The sequence below is a fragment of the Orycteropus afer genome, unplaced genomic scaffold (assembly GCF_000298275.1).
Source record: "Orycteropus afer afer isolate SDZICR_OR568_19922 unplaced genomic scaffold, OryAfe1.0 scaffold00420, whole genome shotgun sequence".
NCBI classification, from domain to species: Eukaryota; Metazoa; Chordata; class Mammalia; order Tubulidentata; family Orycteropodidae; genus Orycteropus; species Orycteropus afer.
This window is the reverse complement of record NW_006922007.1, coordinates 391,201-412,207: the sequence shown is the minus strand read 5'-3', so window position 1 is coordinate 412,207 and position 21,007 is coordinate 391,201. Positions and strand designations below refer to the sequence as shown.

At 44.1% G+C, this 21,007-nt stretch overlaps 2 protein-coding genes across 2 annotated transcripts in view; one reads left to right on the top strand and one right to left on the bottom strand.

Moving 5' to 3' along the window:
• CUNH5orf52 (chromosome unknown C5orf52 homolog) overlaps nt 1-10,309 on the bottom strand; it is a 16,402-nt gene extending 6,093 nt beyond the window's left edge. Inside the window, exons 1-2 of the mRNA XM_007953961.1 lie at nt 10,038-10,309; nt 7,360-7,468 (exon numbers count right to left, since the gene is read on the bottom strand). Coding sequence (XP_007952152.1) covers nt 7,360-7,468; nt 10,038-10,309 — 381 coding nt within the window. The remainder of the gene's footprint in view (nt 1-7,359; nt 7,469-10,037) is intronic.
• Nucleotides 10,310-14,209: 3,900 nt separating this feature from the next.
• Nucleotides 14,210-14,776, top strand: DUSP18 (dual specificity phosphatase 18). The gene has a single exon (XM_007953925.1). The coding sequence runs from the start codon at nt 14,210-14,212 to the stop codon at nt 14,774-14,776; it is 567 nt and encodes a 188-aa protein (XP_007952116.1).
• Nucleotides 14,777-21,007: the final 6,231 nt, after the last annotated feature.

The window sequence follows — 21,007 nt, the reverse complement described above, 5'->3', positions numbered from 1 at the left end:
AAGAATGTATATTGTGATGTTGTTGGGTGAAGTGCTCTGTAGATGTCTATAATAGATGTCTATAAGGTCAAGTTAGTGGATTGTATCATTTAGTTCTTCTGTGCCTTTGTTGAGTTTCTTTCCAGTTCTATCTGTGACTGGAAGTGGTGTATTAAAGTCTCCTGCTATGACTGTGGAGTCATCTATTTGGCTTTTCAATTCTGTTAAAGTCTGGTTTATGTATTTTGGGGCTCTTTCATTGGGTCTATATTTATTATGGTTATATCTTTTTGTTCAACTGATCCTTTAATCATTATATAATGTCATTCCTTGTCTCTTATGGTGGCTTTTGTCTTAAAGTCAATTTTATCCAGAAATTAATATTACAACTCCTGCTCTTTTTTGGTTGCCATTTGCTTGATATATCTTTTTCCAACCTTTGATTTTTAGTCTATTTTTGTCTTCGTCTCTAAGCTGTGTCTCTTGTATATAGCATATTGATGGGTTATGTTTTCTTATCCATTCTGCAGCTCTCCATCTCTTGAGTGGTGCATTTAATCTACTTACATTCAGTGTAATCGGTAAGTATGAATTTGTTGCTGTCATTTTGTTATGTTTTTTTTTCATGGTGTTCCTGGTTTCTTTGTTCCATATAATTTTCTACGCTGAGCTCATTTTGTTTAAGAATCATGTTACTTTTTCCTTTGTTGCTACTGTTTTAGTATTTGCTGAATATTTGTGCTTGTCCTCTTTTTTATTGTGACATGAAAGTTTATCATTTTTCTTTGAGGTTACCCTGTGATTTATAATTTTCTTCCTGAGTTTAGAACAGTCCATTCTATCTTGCAACTCTCTGGACTTCATCATTTAGAAGGTCTTTAACTACACAATTCCCCTCCCCCCTCTTGGTTTGTAGTTGTCCTCATTTTCCAATTGATATCTCTGGTTCCCTGTTTACAATCTTGTAAGCTTATTTTACTTTGGATACTTCCATAGCTGTATTGGTTTCTAGGTTATGTCATCTTGTGTATTAATGGTTGATTGCTGTTTGCTATTATTGGTTCTCTGTGTAAAGGACTCCCTTTAGTATCTCTTGTAAGGTTGGTCTGGTTTTAACAAATTCCCTTAATATCTGCTTATCTGGAAATCTCCTAATTTCACTATCATATTTGAGGGACAATTTTGCTGGGTATATAATTCTTGCTTGGAAATTTTTATATATACCATCCCATTGCCTTCTCGCTTGCATGGTTTCTACTGAGAAATCAGGGCTCAGTCTTATTGGTTGTCCTTTGTAAGGAACTATTCATTTTTTTCCAGGCTGCTTTCAGGAGTCTTTCTTTGTCTTTGGTTTTGATGAGTTTGATGATGATAAGTCTTGGTGATTTTCTTTTGGAGTCTATCCTGTTTGGGGTTTGTTGGACTTCCTGAATTGATACAGTCTCATCTTTCATCATATCAGGGAAGTTCTCTTCCAAAAAATATTGGACAATTTTCAGTAGTTTTCTTTTTCTCTTCCTGTTCTGGAATTCCAATTACAGATGGGTTATTCCTTTTGATGGTATCCCACATAAACCTTAGGCTTTCTTCACTTTATTTCTATCTTTTTTCTGATTGATCCCTTTCCAAAGACATACTGAGGTATTTGTCTTCAATCTCACAAATTCTGTCTTCCACTGATTCGATTCTACTCTTTTACCCTTTCAATGTGTTATCTATTTCTGAATATTTAATATTAATCTTCTGGATTTCTATCTGTAGATTCTGTGTCATTTCTAATTTTTCATTTCTTTTGCCATTTTGTTCTTGTATTTTCTTCCAAAATTGTTCTAGGGTTTTGTCTGTATTTTCCTTAATTTTGTCAGTGTTTTCCTTATCTGTCTCTCAATCCACTGAAGGTACCTAAGTATAATTCTTTTAAATTCCTTATCAGGGAGTTCCAATGCTGCTTCTTCCTCAGGGATATGTTCTGGGTCTGTATCCTGATTTCTTGTTTCTACCACTTTATCTTGCTTCTTTGTGTGGACTGTGATGGTCTGTTGTCTCCAAGACATTGTGATGTTGTTGTATTCAGGTGTCTGTTAACTGTTGGTGAAAAGCAGTTAAAGGTGAGCCAGGCTCTTCTTGGTGGTCGTTTATTGTTGGCCAGGTGACAGAGAAGGAAGTGGTGGCTCTCACTCAGTAAGTGGAGCTGCAAGAAGTGAGGGTGTGGTTGCGTCGTTTAGGCACAGTTGTCTCCCACTCAGTTAGACAAAAACAGCAATCAAACCATCAAAAAAGTAAGAACAAGTGGACAAAAAACACACTATAGAAACACACAGAAACAATCACCAAAAAAAAAAAAAAAAGAAAGAAAAAAAATATGTATCTGGGGAGGGGGCAGTAAGAGAAATGACATAGGTAGGAGAATAATGAAGAAAAAAATGGGAACCAAGAACAGGAAAGACAGAAAAAGCTGAAAACTAGAACTTTTCCAGTGGTTAATTTCTGGAATGTCCTTGCGGTCCACGGCAAGTGGAGCCTATTCTTAGGTCCCTGGAATCTGGGAGAATGCTGTTGCTTTAAATATCCAAAATGGTTGAACTGCTTGTAAACATTCAAAATAGCTGCACCCTCTGGACAGTCAAAATTCCACAGCTCAGCCCATCTCCCTCTTTGCTGCTTCCTCTTTTCTTCCACAGCCACCAGTGCAGTCCTCTGTGTAGCCCCTCGCTAGCAGGGCTAATTTTTAGCTCTAGTGGTGTAGTGCCTAAGGCATTTGACTGCTAAACCAGGAGGCTGGTGGTTCAAACCCACCAGATACTCTTTGGAAGGAAGACTGGGCAATCTACTTCCATGGAGATACTACCTCAGAAACCCAAGGAGGGGTCACTATGAGTCAATTCAACTTGACAGCAGTGTTTTTTTGTTTTGTTTTGTTTTTACCACCACTTGTCAATATTCAAGCTGTCTGTGCCATAAGGACTGCTGACAGACTGCAGTTCCGTATGTCTCCTTTTTCAGTGTTTTCATGCAGTTTCTTCTATTAGTTGGAGTTTAGTCCATTTCTGTATTCTTCCTTTCAAAGCTCAGGGCTCCAGGATTATCTTCTGTATCTGTGCCAATGCCCCTTTTCTTTGTTGAAGAGGGTCTATGTAGTTTTTCTGCCTAATCCATCATCTTCAATATCATCAGTTCTTGATCATATGCCACTTACTGAAATGGATGAACATCAACCAATTCGTTTTGGTACAGTGACTCTGTGTATTCCTTCCATTTTCTTTTGATGTTTCCTGCATCATTCAATATTTTGCCCATAGAATCTTTCAGTATTGCAACTCGAGGCTTGAATTTTTTCTTCAGTTCTTTCACCTTGAGAAATCCCAAGTGTGTTCTTCCCGTTTGGTTTTCTAACTCCAAGTCTTTGCACATTTCATTACAATAATCGGCTTTGTTTCTCGAGCTGTTCCTCAAAATCTTCTGTTCAGCTCTTTTATCTTGTCATTTTTTCCCTTTGCTTTAGCTACTCTCTGTTCAATGGCAAGTTTCAGAGTCTCTTCTGACATCCATTTTGGTTTTTTCTTCCTTTCCTGTCTTTTTAATGACCTTTTGCTTTCTTCGTGGATGATGTTCTTGATGTCATCCTACAGTTCCTCTGGTTTTTGGTCATTGGTGTTCAATGCATCAAATCTATTCTTTAAATGGTCTCTAAATTCAGGAGGGATATAATCAAGGTCATATTTTGGCTCTCGTGGACTTGTTTTAATTGTCTTCAGCTTCAACTTGAAGTATGAGCAGTTGATGGTCTGTTCCACAGTCAGCTCCTGGCCTTGTTTTGGCTGAAGATACTGAGCTTCTCATCACCTCTTGGCACAGATGTAGTCAGTCTGATTCTTGTGTATTCCATTTGGCAAAGTCCACTTGTATAGCCACTGTTTGTATTGTTGATAAAAGGTATTTTCAATGACTAAGTCATTGGTCTTGCAAAATTCTATCATGTGATCTCCAGCATCATTTCTATCACCAAAGCCATATTTTCCAACTACTGGTGATTCTTCTCTGTTTCCAACTTTTGCATTCCAATCACCCATAATAAATCAACACATCTTGATTGCATGTTTAGTCAATCTCAGACTGCACAAGTTGGTAAAAATCTTCAATTTCCTCTTCGGCTTTGGGGTTGGTACGTAAATTTCAATAGTAGTAGTAGTAACTGGTCTTCCTTGTAGGCATATGGATATCATCCTATCACTGACAGCACTGTACTTCAGGATAGATCTTGAAACATTTTTTTTGTGACAATGAATGCCACACCATTCCTCTTCAATTTGACATTTCTGGCATAGTAGATCATATGATTGCCTGACTCAAAATGGTCAGAACCAGTCCGTTTTGGCTCACTAATGCCTAGGATATTGATCTTTATGCATTCCATTTCATTTTTACAACTTCTAATTTTCCTAGATTCATACTTCGTACATCTCATGTTCTGATTATTAATGGATATTTGCAGCTGTTTCTTCTCATTTTGAGTCATGCCACATCAGCAAATGGAGGTCCCAAATGCTTTACTCCATCCACATCATTAAGGTCGACTTTACTCTGAGGGGACAGCTCTTCCCCAGTCATATTTTGAGTCAAACAACTCTGACCTGAGGAGCTCATCTTCCAGCACTATATTGGACAGTGTTTCATGGCTATTCCATCAAGTTTTCCAGTAATGTATCACACAGTGCTGCTGTTCTTAAGACTTTCAGTGGCCAATTTTTTGAGAAGTGGATGGCCCCTTTCTTCTTCCAAGGCTGTCTTAGTCTGGAAGCTCCACTGAAATCTGTCCACCATGGGTGACCCTGCTGGTATTTGAAATACCAGGCACAGCATCCAGCCTCACAGCAACATGCAAGCCACCACAGTATGAAAACTGACAGATGAGAGGTGGAACCTGGAAATTAGTTCACCCTTATCCTTCCAATGTGCAGATGGAGGGCTGAAGTTCAGAGACATAGTTAAAAAGAAGAAGAAAGAAAGAAAAAGAAAGGAGGGGCGTTTTGGCATGTAGCAACACAATCTGGTGGGAGGTGAGCCTAGGAGTTGACATTTCTAACAATCTGTCCAGGGAATTCTGATAAGCGCTAACACTGTCTCAAGACCTTGCAATGTTAAGCCAAGATCTGCATAAAGGTCAGTTAACATTAATGTGCTTATACCCACTCCTCACTTACTGACAAGGTTAGATTCCAAAGACCAAGCCATGATGTGAAAATCAACATTATGGGAAAATGGAGGATAACCACATCTCAGCCCCTCAGCTGTACTGTGCCAGTCCTGCCAGGGCCATGCTGATGTCACCTGCCACTGCTGTACCCCTCAGCCACATTGCCTCAGGAAAGCTTGGCCCCCACAGGGAAGGGTTGCCTAGTCTTCCAGAGCCAGGGTGACCTATGTACTGCCCTCCCCTCCCTCTCCTGCCCTCACCATATTTTCAGGATGGGTGGCCTTGGTTCATCCCCTCAATGACTCCAAAATACCCTTAGTGGCTTTTTCAGGGGCAAGGGCTCCATGTTCATGGACAGGAGGGCCTGGGAACCACAAGAAAGGTCATGCTGCCCACTGGGACCCCTGCCAGCCCCTCACCCAAGAATCCTCCAGCTCTCACTAGGCAGCCCTGCCCCCTCTTTCTCCATAAGAATTGACAACCCAGAGCTTTCTCTGAGGCTGTGAAGGCCAGGCTCAGGCTCTTCCCTTGACCTTAAACTGCAGCTGCCACTGACCACACATTTGCAGACCCCATCTCTACCCAGGTAGCTTGCCCCACCTTCACCTGTGCTCGCCCAGGAGGGGGCATAAAAGCATAAGGGGCTGCACAGGTGCCAGTCAGTTGATGTGGGGTCTCACAAGCCCTGAGCACCTGAGTGCCTCATCTCAGGGCTCCCCTGACCAAGCCCGGCTTGTCACCGCCACCCTTCAAGGCTAGGAGTTGGGGCCAGACCTTGTGGTCCCACTTCCTCCAGAGTCCTGGGGGCAACTCACCTTTAGGGCCCCAGCTGTCACTGTCCTGGCCTAAGCTCCAGGGCATCCAGGACCTGCCAGGCAGTGTCCCATCCTCAGTGGCCCCATTCCAGCCAACACCCGGACTTCTCAGGGAGACCTTGCCTCCTCTCCCCTCCTGGGCAGTGAAATAGTATGCAATCCAAGCTTCCTTTCTACATGCACATGGGGTCTACTGGTCAGAGACCTCATCAACCAAATGTGTTGTTAATGTGCAAAATAGTTGGGTAGTAGGTTCTATCACTATTATAAATGTAAAATGCCAGATAACGAGTGTCGATAACTGAGGAGTAGGTGTAATCTAAGCTGGGCAGAGCATCAGAACCATTTCAATTCCTTGATAAAAATATAGACTCTAGAGTCTGGCTTAGTGGGCCTCAAGTGGAGACCAGGAATCTCTATTTGTATCATTTACCTGAGATGATTCTGATATAGCCAATGAGAAGTAGATGCTATTTTACAAATGAGAAGAGTCCCAGAGCATGTGAATCACCAATGTACCACAAAGTGGGTCTATTGATCTCCAAGTGTGCACAATAGTGTGGAAATTTCCATTGAATGCCTCTCTAAATTTAACAAAGGGAGAAATATCTAGGCTCTTACTCTTCATTTGGTCTTTGGGGTCTTAAGAAGACCTCCCACCATCTTTGACACCTCTTTCTTAACACCTGGCCTTTCACTGTCAGGATCCCATAGGCCCATCCAGATTTGAAAGGGGGTAGTACCTCAACTCTGGGATCCTGTTCTGCTTAAACAAATGAGTAAGGTCTTGGAATGCATTTGTTCTAGTCTCTTTCTAGTGCCCAACACAGTGCCCATCCCAAGTAGACCGTTTAATCAATGAATTATCAAGCAGGGTCTGTGAGAAGCAGTGGAGTGACAGCACTGTGGTTTCCTTCTCCTTCTTCTGAGGGCTTTAGGGGTAAGCAGGTCAAACCCTAACTCGTCCATAGGCAAATTCTTATCTGGAAAATGGGGATAATTCCTGAAGGAAAAAGACTAATCCCTAATCAACATGGATAGTGTTGATGCTGCTTCAAGCCCTAGAACTAAGGAATCCACTCACAGCTTCTCTATAGCCAGAGACGTAACGTGCTTTGAGAAAAAAAATGCCACAACAGGAGCCAAGAGACAGACTCCCTCTCCTTGGCTCCCTCAACCCGGGAATATCTATGGGACCTTGGGCAAGTCAGAAACCCAGAGTCTGAATGACCTCATCTATCTGTAAAATAGAGCACCTTGATGGGTCCCTATATTCATCTGTGATCTGTCTCTAGAGTCAGCAGAGGAAGTGAAATGAATATGGGTCATCCCATTAATACTCTCTAACGCAAAAGTTTATGATTGTTTTACCTCCATCTCAAAGACTCGTTGTGCTCTGAGGTTGTCACGAAGAATCACCTGAGATAAGCGGCTCTTGGGTAAAAATTTCATTGTCATTGCTTCACTGGAATTCATTAAGCTGGAGGGGAGAAAGGAAGGGGTACAGGTTGGAGATGGCTAGGACCAGGGCAGGGCCTGGTTTCATGGCTTAATTTTCAGAGAAGCAAGAGAGTAAACAGAGGTTTCATCTTGTGGAAAAGGTAAGCCAAAGGGGTGTTTCTTGGGTGTAAAGAGGAAAAGATATCCTAAGACAGATATAGAAAGGCCCAGAACAGTCCAAGAGAAGGGTCAGCAGGAACTGAGAGCTGTTCTCAGGAATCATCATCTTAAGGAGAAAACATAGGTTGAGATAGGGGTGCTGCTTGTGCTAGAGAGATATTAGAAGTTTTAGTATAGGGCTCAGAGGAATGACTTTTAAGGGGCTGGGAGCCACCTGCTCTTAAGTCAAGGTCTAAGGGGGATCTTGGCAGACTGGAATCACAGGAATGAATGAAGAGTTTGGACAAAAGTTGGGATGTGTTAAAAGGGAATTCTAAGGCATTTGACTGCTAACCAGAAGGCTGGTGGTTCTAACCCACCAGCCACTTCTTGGAAGGAAGACTGGGCAATCTACTTCCATAGTGATACTGCCTCGGAAACCCAAGGAGAGGTCGCTATGAATTGGATCCAACTCGATGACAGTGAATTTGGTTTGGTTTTGGTTTAAGAGAGGAGGGTTTGGAAAAAGTTTGGAAAAGTGAGAGAGGCTTGGGGTTTGAGAAGGCTCCCGAGGATTAGGTGGAGGAGTGCTGCAAATGAAAATAGAGATAACATAAGAAATCAGTCCAAAAAAGATATTGTCAGGCAGAATTGTCATTTTCAATAATTTGGTTACACCATGGAGTGGTTTTCCAAACCCCAAAAAAATACCCAAACCCAGTGCCACCAAGCCAATTCTGACCCATGTACTTTTGTTCATTTTAAAATAATTGTTCATTTTTTCTAAAATGTTGGCAAGTATCCAAATGTGCAACAATAGGGAAACAATTGAACAAAGTGTGCTTGTCATGCAATAAAATACTATGCAGCTATTAAATTTGTGGTAATAGACATAGATACCCATGGTGGATTAAGTAGGATTACAAACCAGTGATCATTTTTTGTGAACTATTTTTCAAAAAAAAAAAAAAGTATCAACATATTGTCATATGTACATATATGTGGACCTGGAAAGATATACATCAAAATTTAAGTGATGGTCTTTGGCCAAGTGGGGTAACAGGGGTGTCTTATAACTTTCATTTTGTTTGTTTCTCTTGTCTGATTTTCCTATAAGAATGTATATTATTATATTGAGGCCCAAAAATAATTTTGGAAGATTTACAAAACTGATTCCTAACTCATTTTCAAACTATAGGTTAATGAATGTTTTTATATAGTTTGTTGTTGTTGTTGTTGTGTGCTATTGAGTCAGACCCGACCCATAGCGACCCCTCCTTGGGTTTCCGAGGCAGTATCACTACGGAAGTAGATTGCCCCATCTTCCTTCCAGGGAGTGGCTGGTGGGTTTGAACCGCCAGCCTTCTGGTTAGCAGTCAAGTGCCTTAGCCACTATGCTACCACAGCTCCCTTTTATATAGTTACATAGTGCTAAAAAGAAATGTCCCAAGCTCCCATTTACAGTTGTTTTTGTTTTTGTTTTTACTTCTATGCATGGCAGCACAGCATAGGCATGAATAGAAAAAGCTGGAGTTTAAAAACCAAAATTTGCTCACACACAAGTCCCCAAAATTTTTTTTAAAAAGAAAGGCCTAACAATATTTATATACATTAAACACTCTTCATCCACTCAGCGATGCACCAAATTTAACAATTTGGTAAAGAAAATACATTTGGAAGAAATTCACTATTTTGTAAGGGGGGAGAATAAAAAAAAAAAAAAAGGCCGTGCCTGAGAATGCTCTCTTTCAAACAGTGGTCTTTTGGAGCCAAGTTGCTTTTCCCTGCAAGGCCTCTGGGGGAGCTGGGGGAGCTGGGGGAGATGCGAGGTTGGTCAAGCAATGGAAAGTGTAGGGTAAGCTGGGGTTTGTGGGAACTGGGGCTGAGGGAACAGGGAGTTTTCCCAGAGCGACTGAGGGAAGTGGCGGCTGAGAAGTTCAGGCCTGAGGGGGCTTGAGAGATTCAGGGCTCTCTGCAAAGGGCGCTGGGACCCCCTGGGCCTGGGAGACTGACAGGCCGAATCCCTCTCAGAGGAAATGTAGGTTTGGGGTGTGAATTCAACTTCACGGGGGGGGCGGGCGTCTGGGTAAGGAAACTGGGGCGCCTGGCGGTTCCCAGCGCCTGTTCTGCTTAAACAAATGAGTAAGTTCTTGGAATGCATTTGTTCCAGTCTCTTTCTAGTGCCCAACACAATGCCCATCCCAAGTAGACCCTTTAATGAATGGATTATCAAGCAGGGTAAGAGATGGAGCTGGATGAGGCCTAGGGCTGTGGGAAATTTGGACTACCCTGGGTGTCTGGGAAGGGGCCTGGCTCTGAGGAGACCGCAGTTCTCGGAGGGCCTGGGCCGGGACTTTCAGGGGCCGGTTCTAGGACCGGGTGTCTGAGGGAGCTCGAGCTTCCCCAGGGAGTTCGGGGTGTGACGAACGTCCTGGGCACCCGGGCCGCACCTGAACAGCACCGGGGTCTGCGCGGCCCTCGGCTGCAGGAAGTGGATCTGCGGCTGGGTCCCCAAACCGACTTCTGAGCGAGTTTCCCGAGAACTGCGCCGGAATCCCGAGGCCTGGGCACCCTGGGAACTGGTGGTCTCCTGGACGGCGGTATCAAAAGCCACAAGCGAACTCGGGTTCCTTGTGACCGAGGGCTTGGACGACCATGCATCTTCCGCACTCGGATACAACTCCGGGATGGGAGCCAAGGGGTGTTTGGAGACGAGAGGCATGCTCGCGGGTGGCTAGCCGCACAGGTCTAGTCCCTGGGTTGAACGCCGTCCGTTACCCAGGAAACGCGCGAGTAGGGCTGAGCAGTAAGCACGTAGTTCCGAAGAAAACGGGAGGCGAGATTGACCCTCGGCGGCAGCCATGGAAATGGGCTGGGCGGACTGAAGAGAGCAGAGTTCGCGGAGCCCGCCCTGCTCTTCAGCGGGATTGCTGTCTCCCGACCTGCTGGTGGGGCAAGTACCAGGGTGAGCAGGGGCGAAACAGCTCTGGGGCGGAAGCGGAAGCCAGGCACGATCGAGTCCTTCCTGTGGCGACCGTCCGTTGCCATGGAAACCGGAGAGCTTGACCAACCGGAAGTGTGCCTCCAAGATCTTGATTCGTCTGCTATCGCCTAGACCCTTTCCCGAGACGTCGCGGTACCGCTGCTTGATGAACGAACCCACCCGCGGAAGGAGTGATACCCTGAACCGGCCCAGAGAGGTAAGGTGGTCAGGGTGCCAGGCTGGCGCCGAACGGAATAACACAACTTAGCAAAGCAGCCCATTCCAACGCCACCTGCAGGAAGCCTATCTGGCCCGCTCTTGGAAACAGTGCCTCCTTGTTCGTTAACCAGTGAATTTTGTTCCACGGTTATAATCAGTATTTCATGAACGCCTGTGGTGTTTGCCGACTTTTCCTACACCTAAGGGCAATCCTACTTCCATAGTGATACTGCCTCGGAAACCCAAGGAGGGGTCGCTAAGAGTCGGGGCTGACTTGACGGCACATAACAACAACAACAAGGAGCTCACAAAGACCTGCTTTGGGGCTTTGCTTTGTGACCCTGGACAAGGCCTTTTCTCTCCCTGCCTCACATTCACCCTGTGTAAAACGGAGTTACTGACTCTAGGCACCAGCCCCGGGTACGTTACTATGAAGCTGGAACCAGAGGAGGAAAGTCAAGGCTGTACAGAGGCATCGAGTCAATTCCAACTTAAAGCTACCCGCACTGGATTTCCAAGGCTATAAAGCTTTACTGAAGTAAATTACCTCATTTTCCTTCCACAGAACAGCTAGTGGGTTTGAACCACCAATCTTCTAGTTAGCAGCCAACTGTCTTACCCACTATGCCACTGTCACAGCTGAAGTTAATTGTTTAATGTCTGTTTCCCCAGGGTAGACTCAGCTGTGTGAGAATGACCATGACTTTCTTATACCTTTTGGCATCCGCGTAACTTCATACAGGGCCTGGTGAATATTTCTTTACTACCATGAAAGTAAAGGGTCCCAGGGTGGGGCCACTGGTTAAGGGCTCAACTACTAGCTGAAAGGTGCAGTTCAGATGTACCCAGAGGCGCCTTGGAAGACAGGCCTGGCAATCTGCTGCCAATAACCACAAGTTCACAGCCTTGAAAACTCTGGAGCAGTTTTACTCAGCACACATGGGATTGTCTTGACTCAGAATCCACTTGACTGCAGTTAACAACAACAAAGCATGAAAACGGCTCTCCACACATCACAACCCTCACTCTCAAGAATGGTTTCTCCTCAGTAAACTTTTTATTACTGTGATGAACAGCATCCTCTTCTATTCCTGTTGCTCACCAGGGACCCTCAGTCCACTGCTCTGTGGCTTTTCTGATGATAATTGTGTTAGGCTGAGTTATCTAGAGAAGCAAAACTACTAGAGCATATATAGAGAGATTTATCTTAGAGAAAATGGCTCATACAGTTATAGAGACTGGCAAATCCCAGGCTCTTGGATCTGATGTCGAGCTGGAAGTTTTTCCCAATTCATGTAGCCGCAGGGGCTTTTGAGGTAAAGATTGGAGGCAGTATAATGGCTGTTGACTTCAGTGAATGATAAATCCAAGATCACCAGGCGATGTGGATTGTTCACTCACCGGACAGTTTTAGGCAGCACAACAGGAGCCAGATCCAGATCCACAGAAGTTTCCTGGATTTTCCCAGGACCTCCATGTATATGTTGGAAGCAGGCCACACCCCTAAGGAAACTCCCTTTCCACTAATTGGCTGCTCAAACCATAGGATCTCATCATGGTACTAACCACATCACAGCTGCTTAAACCACTCAGAATCGTGGTCCAGCCAAGTTGACACACAACCCCAGCCATCACAATAATGATACAGAAATCCCTTCATATTTAGTCTTCCAGCTGAGTGTTTTGGGGCTTTGTTCCCCTGTCCTTTATGTGACCTTTGGGACACCAGACCCATCTTCCCTTCCTGATTCACGTGAGTCAGGGCACTGGCAGTTGGGATTTACCTCCACAGCCTTCTGTTTCTTCTTCAGCAGCCTTAGAACCACCTCCACCCTCTCTCAACCTCTTCCCTTATAGAGACATATGGGAAGAGAACTCATCCTGTCTAGAAAACCTCCTAACTGGAAGGTGGACTTGTGGTTATTGGAGTCATTCCTTCATTCAACAAATATTTATCAAGCACCTGCTTAGGGGAACACAGAGCTTGGCACCGATGATAAAGTGGAAAAGAAGACAGACATAGTCATATCCCAATAGAGCTCACGGTTTCCTGGTGAGACAGGCATTAATCAAATAATCAGACAAATGAATGCAAAGCAGTAGCCTCAGTAAGTCTTAGGAAGGAGCGCACACAGGTAAAGCCTGGAGCAAGGGACCCTGTGAAACATGGGAGAGAGGAGGGATGTTATTCTGGAAGTTTCCCTAAGGAAGTGACCTTTGGGTGAAGATCCCAAGGCTCCCACACTTCTTCATTCCTCTGTTTAATGGATCAGATCAGGATCAGATAGGCTTGTAAGGAAAGGAGGCTGTGGATGGAGAGCATGGCAGAAGCAGAGGCCCTGGGCCAGAGAGAACAGAGCATCTATAAAGCACTGCCAATGGCTCTGTGTAGCTGGGGCTCTTCAGGAAGTGGTGGGAGCTAACAGGAGGCTGGGGAGATGGGCAGGAGCCAGGCCACAAGTGGCCTTGACAGCCTAGCTGAGGAACTCAATCTTGCCCTGACAGTGGACAACCACTGGAGTATTTTGAGCAAGGGAACAAAACTTTGTCTCTTTATTTGTCTGTACCTGCTAAGGACTGTTGGCCTCAAAAGGTATGATCTAAAGCCACATGTGCCTATTTCAGTTACACCTGTGAGGATGTGCTATTTTTGCAGCTTTGTTTAGATCTGGGAGAGTGAGAGGCCTGGGATTTTGGAGCTGAAAGCAGAGGTGTGCCCCTCCCTAGGTACACACCACAGCCCTGCTGAAGGCAGTGTTACCCCTCTTCCTTCCTTCCACAGACCTTTAGCAACAAAGTGCAGAAGCATAGTTAACATAGACTTTGTGATTTGACATCCGTTTGCCATTGGCATGTTCTGTCTCTTCAAAGAGATGGCTGTTTACGTGGGAGAAGCTGGTACCCTTCCCTCTGATTTGGGCATAAATTCAGGAGTCTGAGGAGGGGACTATGCAGGTGGTTTCTACTTGAAAGGGCTTAAAGGAAGAAGAGGATTTTGAAGAGAGGAGTGAGTGGACTATGTGAGCTAGATAGAGACTCAAGCAAGCCTACCCAACTAGAAATGTGGGACCCCTTGGGGGAAGCCTGAGGTGCCAGGCTGGGGCTTGCCCTTGGTCTTGTAGAGCAGTGCATGTGAAATCCTCTTGAGATGGGTGCTGAAAAGGCAGAGTCCTGCTCCTCTTCCTGAGGGTTTGACTGACTGGGTCTGGGGAGGGGCGAGTTAGCTGCACTTTTAATGAGGTGGTCAGACTACCCTTTGAGGAACCCTACTATAGGCCCCAAAATGCCTGGGGTTGGCCTGCTGGCTCTGTTGGACCCCTGCCTGCTAAGCCTTCTCTTGCTCTCTGCAGTTTTCTGTGGACTCAGCCTAGTGGAAAGATGCAGCCCTGGCTCCCCACTAACCACTGACCTGCCGCCTGGATGACAGCCCCTGCATGTGCTTTCCCTGTTCAGCTCCGTCAACCCTCAGTCAGTGGCCTCTCACAGGTCACCAGCAGCTTATACATCAGCAGTGGACTGGCTGCCAACAACAAGTCCATGCTGTCCAGCCACCAGATCACCACTATCATCAATGTCTCGGTGGAGGTGGTGAACACCTACTATGAGAACATCCAGTACATGCGGGTGCCTGTGGCAGATACCCCCGTCTCACGCCTCTGTGATTTCTTTGACCCCATTGCTGACCACATCCACAGTGTGGAAATGAAGCAGGGCCACACACTGCTGCACTGTGCTGCTGGTGTGAGCCGTTCAGCCACCCTCTGCATTGCTTACCTTATGAAGTATCATGCCATGTCCCTGTTAGATGCACACGTGTGGACCAAGTCATGCCGGCCCATCATCCGGCCTAACAACGGCTTCTGGGAGCAGCTCATCCACTACGAATTCCAGCTCTTTGGCAAGAACACCGTGCACATGGTCAGCTCCCCAGTCGGCATGATTCCTGACATCTATGAGAAGGAGGTCCGTTGGATGATTCCACTGTGAGCCATCCCAGCCGGCAGGCCCCTGCTCCAGGGTCAAGAGGCACAAACCTGGCATCGATCCTGTATCAAGATCTGAATTTGAACATTCCGCTTTGGTTGATACAGAAAAACCAGAAGATGCCTTTTCCAAGGGCAAGAAAAGAGGGAGCATTCCTGCAGTTTTTAATTTTGCAATCCATGGCTTTCAAGACTAAACTCACTAAATGTAAGGTAGTGAAAAGAAGTTTTCTGCCTTTTGAGTGGCAGGTCATGGCTGCTGGGACCTGGCCAAAGAGAAGGGGGAGGCAGGTGGTACCCAGCTCAGGTGGACTGCAAGTAGCACCCAAAACATGTGGCAGAATATGGAATCCTACAGCCCTCCAGGCCAACTAACCTAGATACAAATCTGCCAGAAGTCCACTTCGTTCTTTCAAACCCAAAGCCAGAGCCTTAAGCATCATGGCATTGCCTGCACTGCCTACTGGAAGGTGGCCTTCAAGTGGTGCTTCCAGAACCCTAGGTGCCTCAGGCCACTCCACCTCTGCCTTCAACCACAGCGGCCCAACTCTGGTTTTCTAGATTGTATTGACACATAAGACAGTTTTGGAAGAAAGCATTCACTATATAAAATTCTTGACTGCTGTTCTAGATGGCAAGGTCTGAAGATGACCTCAGCAACCCCCAACAGCCTTTAATCCACTTCTCTGGGGCACATGCTGAGAGACAAGGCCTGACATCAGGCTTCAGGATTGCTTTCTGGGGCCTTGACTTAGAAAGCTGGAGCTGCGGGCACAGCCCATCTTTGTTACCTCCTCTGCATGTGATCTGGGGCTTATTAAAGGCTCAGTTTCCTCACCAAGGTTCACTTTCCTCACCTGTCAAAGCAACATATATGTTAACAGCCCCCTGCACAGGGTGTGTGTGAGAATTACATGGTTCCTTTGCACAGTGTCTGGCACTTGGTACTTGTATCATGTAAACAGCTGTTCTTTTTACTCATGATTCACTTTGGTGCTCCTAGGCACGGGTCAGCATATATATCCTTAAAACAGCGTTTCATCATTTGTACACCATCTTTAATGTTTACAAAGTGCTCTTCCCAAAGATTGTCTTGTGTGTAAAAAAGAAAAAAAAAAAATGGCTTATGGTCCTTTCTGACACAACCTCAGTGGCAGCCTAGATTCCGAAGCCTTTTGCAGTTTCCATTGCATTTAATCTATGTGCAGCCAAGGAGTTGTGAATGGAGGAGCACAATTCCAGCTGCCTCAAAACACCTTGTTTAGTAAGTCCTGACCACTGGAGCCAGCTAAGCACAGGGATCCATGGCGGCACTCGCCAGAGGTGTAAGTGAGGGGCCCCACTGGTAAGCCTGGGGTCCAGGATTGTTCAGGTTCCATGGGTCTCTAGGGATTGGGCTTGAGACTAGTGCTTCTTATCCAGAGGTTGATGTACAAACAGATAAAAGCACACATGCTCTGGTTGGTCCAGAGCCCAATGGAGGCCAAATGCCCTTTCCCTCCAAATCTACCTGCTTGAAAAACTTCTCTTAAGAAGACCAGTCCCCATGAGGCAGAGGTTAAAAATGTCCCAAATGTCCAAACTACCATGCTACTCCATCATTTCAGACATTAATGCTGCCTCCTCCTTTCAGTAATCTGCCCATCTTAGGGTTCTGTATTTCACTGTAATGTCTCACAGAACTCACAGAGACCCAAGGGATAGTTGCACGTAGTGGTGGTGGAGGCTGGCAGGCTGGCAAGTCCCAAGTCTGTAAGTAGGTCTGGAGGATCCTCCCAATTTTGGGGGTTTGACAAACCTCAATCAGCAGATCAGATGATGGCTACTGCCCAAATCCAGGGGTGAGATGAGGATGAGTCCAAATGTACAACCAGTGCAAGAGAAAGGCAAACCTTCCCGGAAGATTCCTATATATAGTCTCAAGGAAGCTAAGGGTGGTGATTTGAGTTATACCCTCCAGCAGGTTGGGACTCAAAATATGTGCTGCTCCAACAGAAATACCCCAAGTGGATGACTTTAACAATCAGGAGTTTAAAAGCAGCTACTCAAGTTATGGCAAATTCCACCACAGAGCTGATTGCTAGTCATTAAAGGGAATAACTACTACCAGCTTCCCAGCTAAGTTGACACATGACCTTAACTACCACACCACCCTAAAAAGGCATCTAAAAAAAAGAAAAAACTCACTGCCATTGAGTCAGGTCTGACTCATAGCAACCCTTCCTTGGGTTTCTGAGGTGGTATCACTATGGAAGTAGATTGCCCAACTTTCCTTCCAAGGAGTGGCTAGTGGGTTTGAACTGCCTGCCTTCTGGTCAGCAGTCAAATGCCTTAGATAATAGGATTTACAGTACATCACAAAATGGAGGACAATGGCTAGAAGGGCCACACTATCCCACCGTTATGTCCAAGACTGATCTTCCCTATTAAGATTAGAATAGAGATGATAAACACACCCACAAAACACCAGGGTCCATGTGGCAGAGCCCCACAGAGTAGGTTTCTGGGTGAGACCCAGATGAGAAATTTATTTAAAAGCATTAAAACAAATTTGAGTATCTATATTAACTTCTAAGTTTACAAACCATAATATAAACTTTTTAAAAATGTGTGATTCTGTGAGTTTAATGTGTATAGATCATGTAACCACCATAGTCATGACAGAGCAGTTCCATCACCCCCAAAATCTTCTGAGGGCCTCACCTCACCCAAGCCTCTGGCAAACACTGGTCTGTGCTCTGTCCCTGTAGATTTTCCTCTTCTAGAATGTCACATAAGAGTCGTCATACATGATGTGACCTCTGAAGACTGACTGCTTTCACTCAGCATAACGTCTAAGATATGTCCATGTCATTCCATTGTGTAGATGTTTCATAGTTTCACTGAAGCATATTTGTGTTTCCAGTTTTGGGCAATTATGAATAATGTTGCTATAAACTTTGTGTATAGGGTGTGTGTGTGTGTGTGTGTGTGTACATCAGTATTCATTTCCTTATAGAGTTGCATTGACATGTAAATGTATATTTAATTGTATAAAAAACTGCCATACTTTCTGAGTGGTGGTACCATTTTGTATTCCCACCAGCAATGTGTGAGAGATCCCTATTTGAGGATTTCTTCTTCTCCTTGCCAGTATTTAGTACTGCCGATATTTTTTTAATTTAACCATTCTGATACCTCATTGTAATTTTAATTTGCATGTCTACAACAGCTAAAGATTGAGCATCATTTCATGTGGTTAATTGCCTTCCATATATCCTCTTTGGTGAAGTGTCTGTTCAAGTCATTTGCCCATTTTTAACTGGGTTGTTTGTTTTCTCACTATTGAATTTTGAGAGTTCTTTATATAATCTGGACACAAGTCCTTTGTTGGATATGTGGTTTCTCTCAGTTTGTCTTTTTATTTTCTTAAAGGTGTCTTTTGCAGAGCAAAAGTTTGAAATTTTGATGAAGTACAGTTTATCACTGTTTAATGGATCATTCTTTTATGAGTTTATGTGTGCCATCTAGGAACTCTTTGCTTAACCTCAGATCACAAAGATGGTAAAATATACTTTTACTTTTTTATATATAATTTTTTTTATAAGGTGTGCAGTTTAGGTTGAGCTTCATTTTCTTTTCCATATGGATATCTATCGGTTCCAAATGCATTTGTTGAAGACTGTCCTTTCTCCATCGAGTTGAATCAATTGGCCATATTTGTGTGGGTCTGTTCCTGGACTCTTTGATATATATACCTGTCCCTTCCCCAATAATACACTGTCTTGATTACTATAGTTTCATAGTTAAGTCTTAAAATTGAATAGTGTGATTCCTGCAGTTTTGTTATTATTGCAGATTCCATTGGCAATTCCTTTGCCTTTCCATATACTTATTTGCAGTGCAGTGAATTACTTCACGTGGCCTCTCTAGCCATAGTCTTTGTAACTCCCACCAAATGACTGGGTGCAAATGTAAATATGAGATGCTTGTGGCCCACCAAGGGAATTGGATGGCATGCTAATAATGTAACAAAGGTGCGTGGCATACCTGTGGTGGTGGGACCATGCAAATAAGGTGTATGGAACCCCAATGTGGGGATTGGTCAGTTTTGCCATGCCAGAGATAGAAAGTGGTGGAAGTGTCTCACTACCATCAAGTTAGTAGACAGTAGAGCATGTACTTTGGACCCAAGATCCCTGCACTGAACCTCTTCAACACAGGAGACAGGAGACAGAGAGCTTTAACACTTTGTTGAGATGGCAAGAAGCGGTAGCAGAGAAACGGTGACAGCAGAACAGGAGACGGGCAGGAAACCCTGTTGGCAGAAGATGATGCCGTGGGCTTCCTAGGCAGTGTGAGAATGGTAAGTGCCTTTGGGCGAGAGGCTTACTGATGGAGTAGGGTGCCTCAAAGCACTTACTGGTATAGTTAAAAGAACTTTGTAACACTTGGTGAGCAAGGCAAAGACCAAGGGGCCGTGAGGTGGAGAGACTGAGAGCCAGAGAATTGAATGCCTGCAGGCATTGGTGAAAAGAGATTGTCCTTACTAAAGAACTGTATTCTGAATCATTTCTAATCCTAAACTGTAACCTGCTACTTCCCTAATAAACCCCACAGTCATGAGTATTGTCATCCAGTAAGATGTCGGAATAGACAAACAAGCTACACAGACCCTCTTCAACAATAAAAAGAGAAACTAATTGACACAGCTGCAGAAGATAATCCTGGAGCCCTGAGCTTTGAGCAGAAGGATACAGAAGTGGATTAAATACCAACTAGTAAAGGAACCTAAATGAAAGCAGTGAATTAGGAGATAAATGGAGCTGCCAACTTCCAGCTACCCCAATGGTGCAGCCAGTTTGAATATTTACAACTGGTGTTAAGACCTGAGCAGTAACCTAAAAATTGGCCCGTCTCACCAAGATAAAGTAGTAGAAACAAAGGAATAGGATACAGACCCAGAAAACATCCCTGAGAAAGAAGAAAGATTAGAACTCCTTGATCAGTAATTCAAAAGAATTATACTTAGGTACGTTCAATGGAGTGAGAGAGAGATTAAGGAAAACACGGACAAAACCCTAGAGCAATTAGGGAAGGCAGTAAAAGAACAAAATGGCAAAATAAATGAAACATTAGAAATGATACAAAATCTAAAGATAGAAATCCAGAAGATTAATAGTAAAATTGCAGAAATAAATAGCACACTGAATGGGCAAAGGAGTAGAATTGAATCAATGTAAGAATTAGTGAGACTGAAGACAAATACCTAAATACTACTTTGGTAAGGGATCAATCAGAAAAAAAAGATCAAAATGAAGAAAGCCTAAGATTCATGGGGGATACATCAAGAGGAATAACCTACATGTAAACAGTTACAGAATAGGAAGAGACAAATAAAACCACAGAGAAAATTGTCAAAGATTTGTTGGAAGATAATTTCCCAGATAGGATGAAAAACGAGACTATATCTATTCAAGAAGTTCAGTGAACCCCAAAGAGGATAGACCCCAAAAGAAAATTACTAAGACTTATCATCATCAAACTCACCAAAACCAAAGACAAAGAATCCTGAAAGCAGCATGGGAAAAACAAAAAGTTACCTACAAAGGGCAACCAATAAGTCTAAGCTCTGATTTCTAGGCAGAAACAGTTCAGGCAAGAAGGCAATGGGATGATATATATAAAACCCTGAAAGAAAAAAAAAAATTCCAACCAAGAATTATATATCCAGCAAAATTGTCCCTCAGATATGATGGTGAAATTAGGACATTTCCAAATAAGGAGAAATTAAGGGAATTTGTTAAAACCAGACCAACTTTACAAGAGATGCTAAAGGGAGTCCTTTGGACAGAGAACCAAAAATCACAAACAGCAACCAACCATTAACACACATGATGATATAACCCAGAAACCAACCCAGTTATATAAGTATCCAAAGTAAAATAAGCTTACAAGGGTGTAAACAGGGAGCCAGAGACATAAAGTGGCAAACAAGGACAATTACAAACCAAAAAGAGGGAAAAAATAGAGAGGTTATGGACTACCATTGAGTCACATCTGACTAATAGCAACCCCTCCTTGGGTTTCCGAGGCAGTATCACTATGGAAGTAGATTGCCCAACCTTCCTTCTGAGAGTAGTTGCAGAACTTCTAAATGGTGACAAAGTCAAAACAATTGTAAGAATCTGCAGCCTATACAACTATGAGACCAGAATAACTAGATGGTGCCCGGCTACCACTGTCATCCACTTGG

Bases quoted from the DNA above. Each gene is read 5' to 3' on its own strand.
- DUSP18 (XM_007953925.1), top strand. From the start codon at position 14,210: ATGACAGCCCCTGCATGTGCTTTCCCTGTTCAGCTCCGTCAACCCTCA.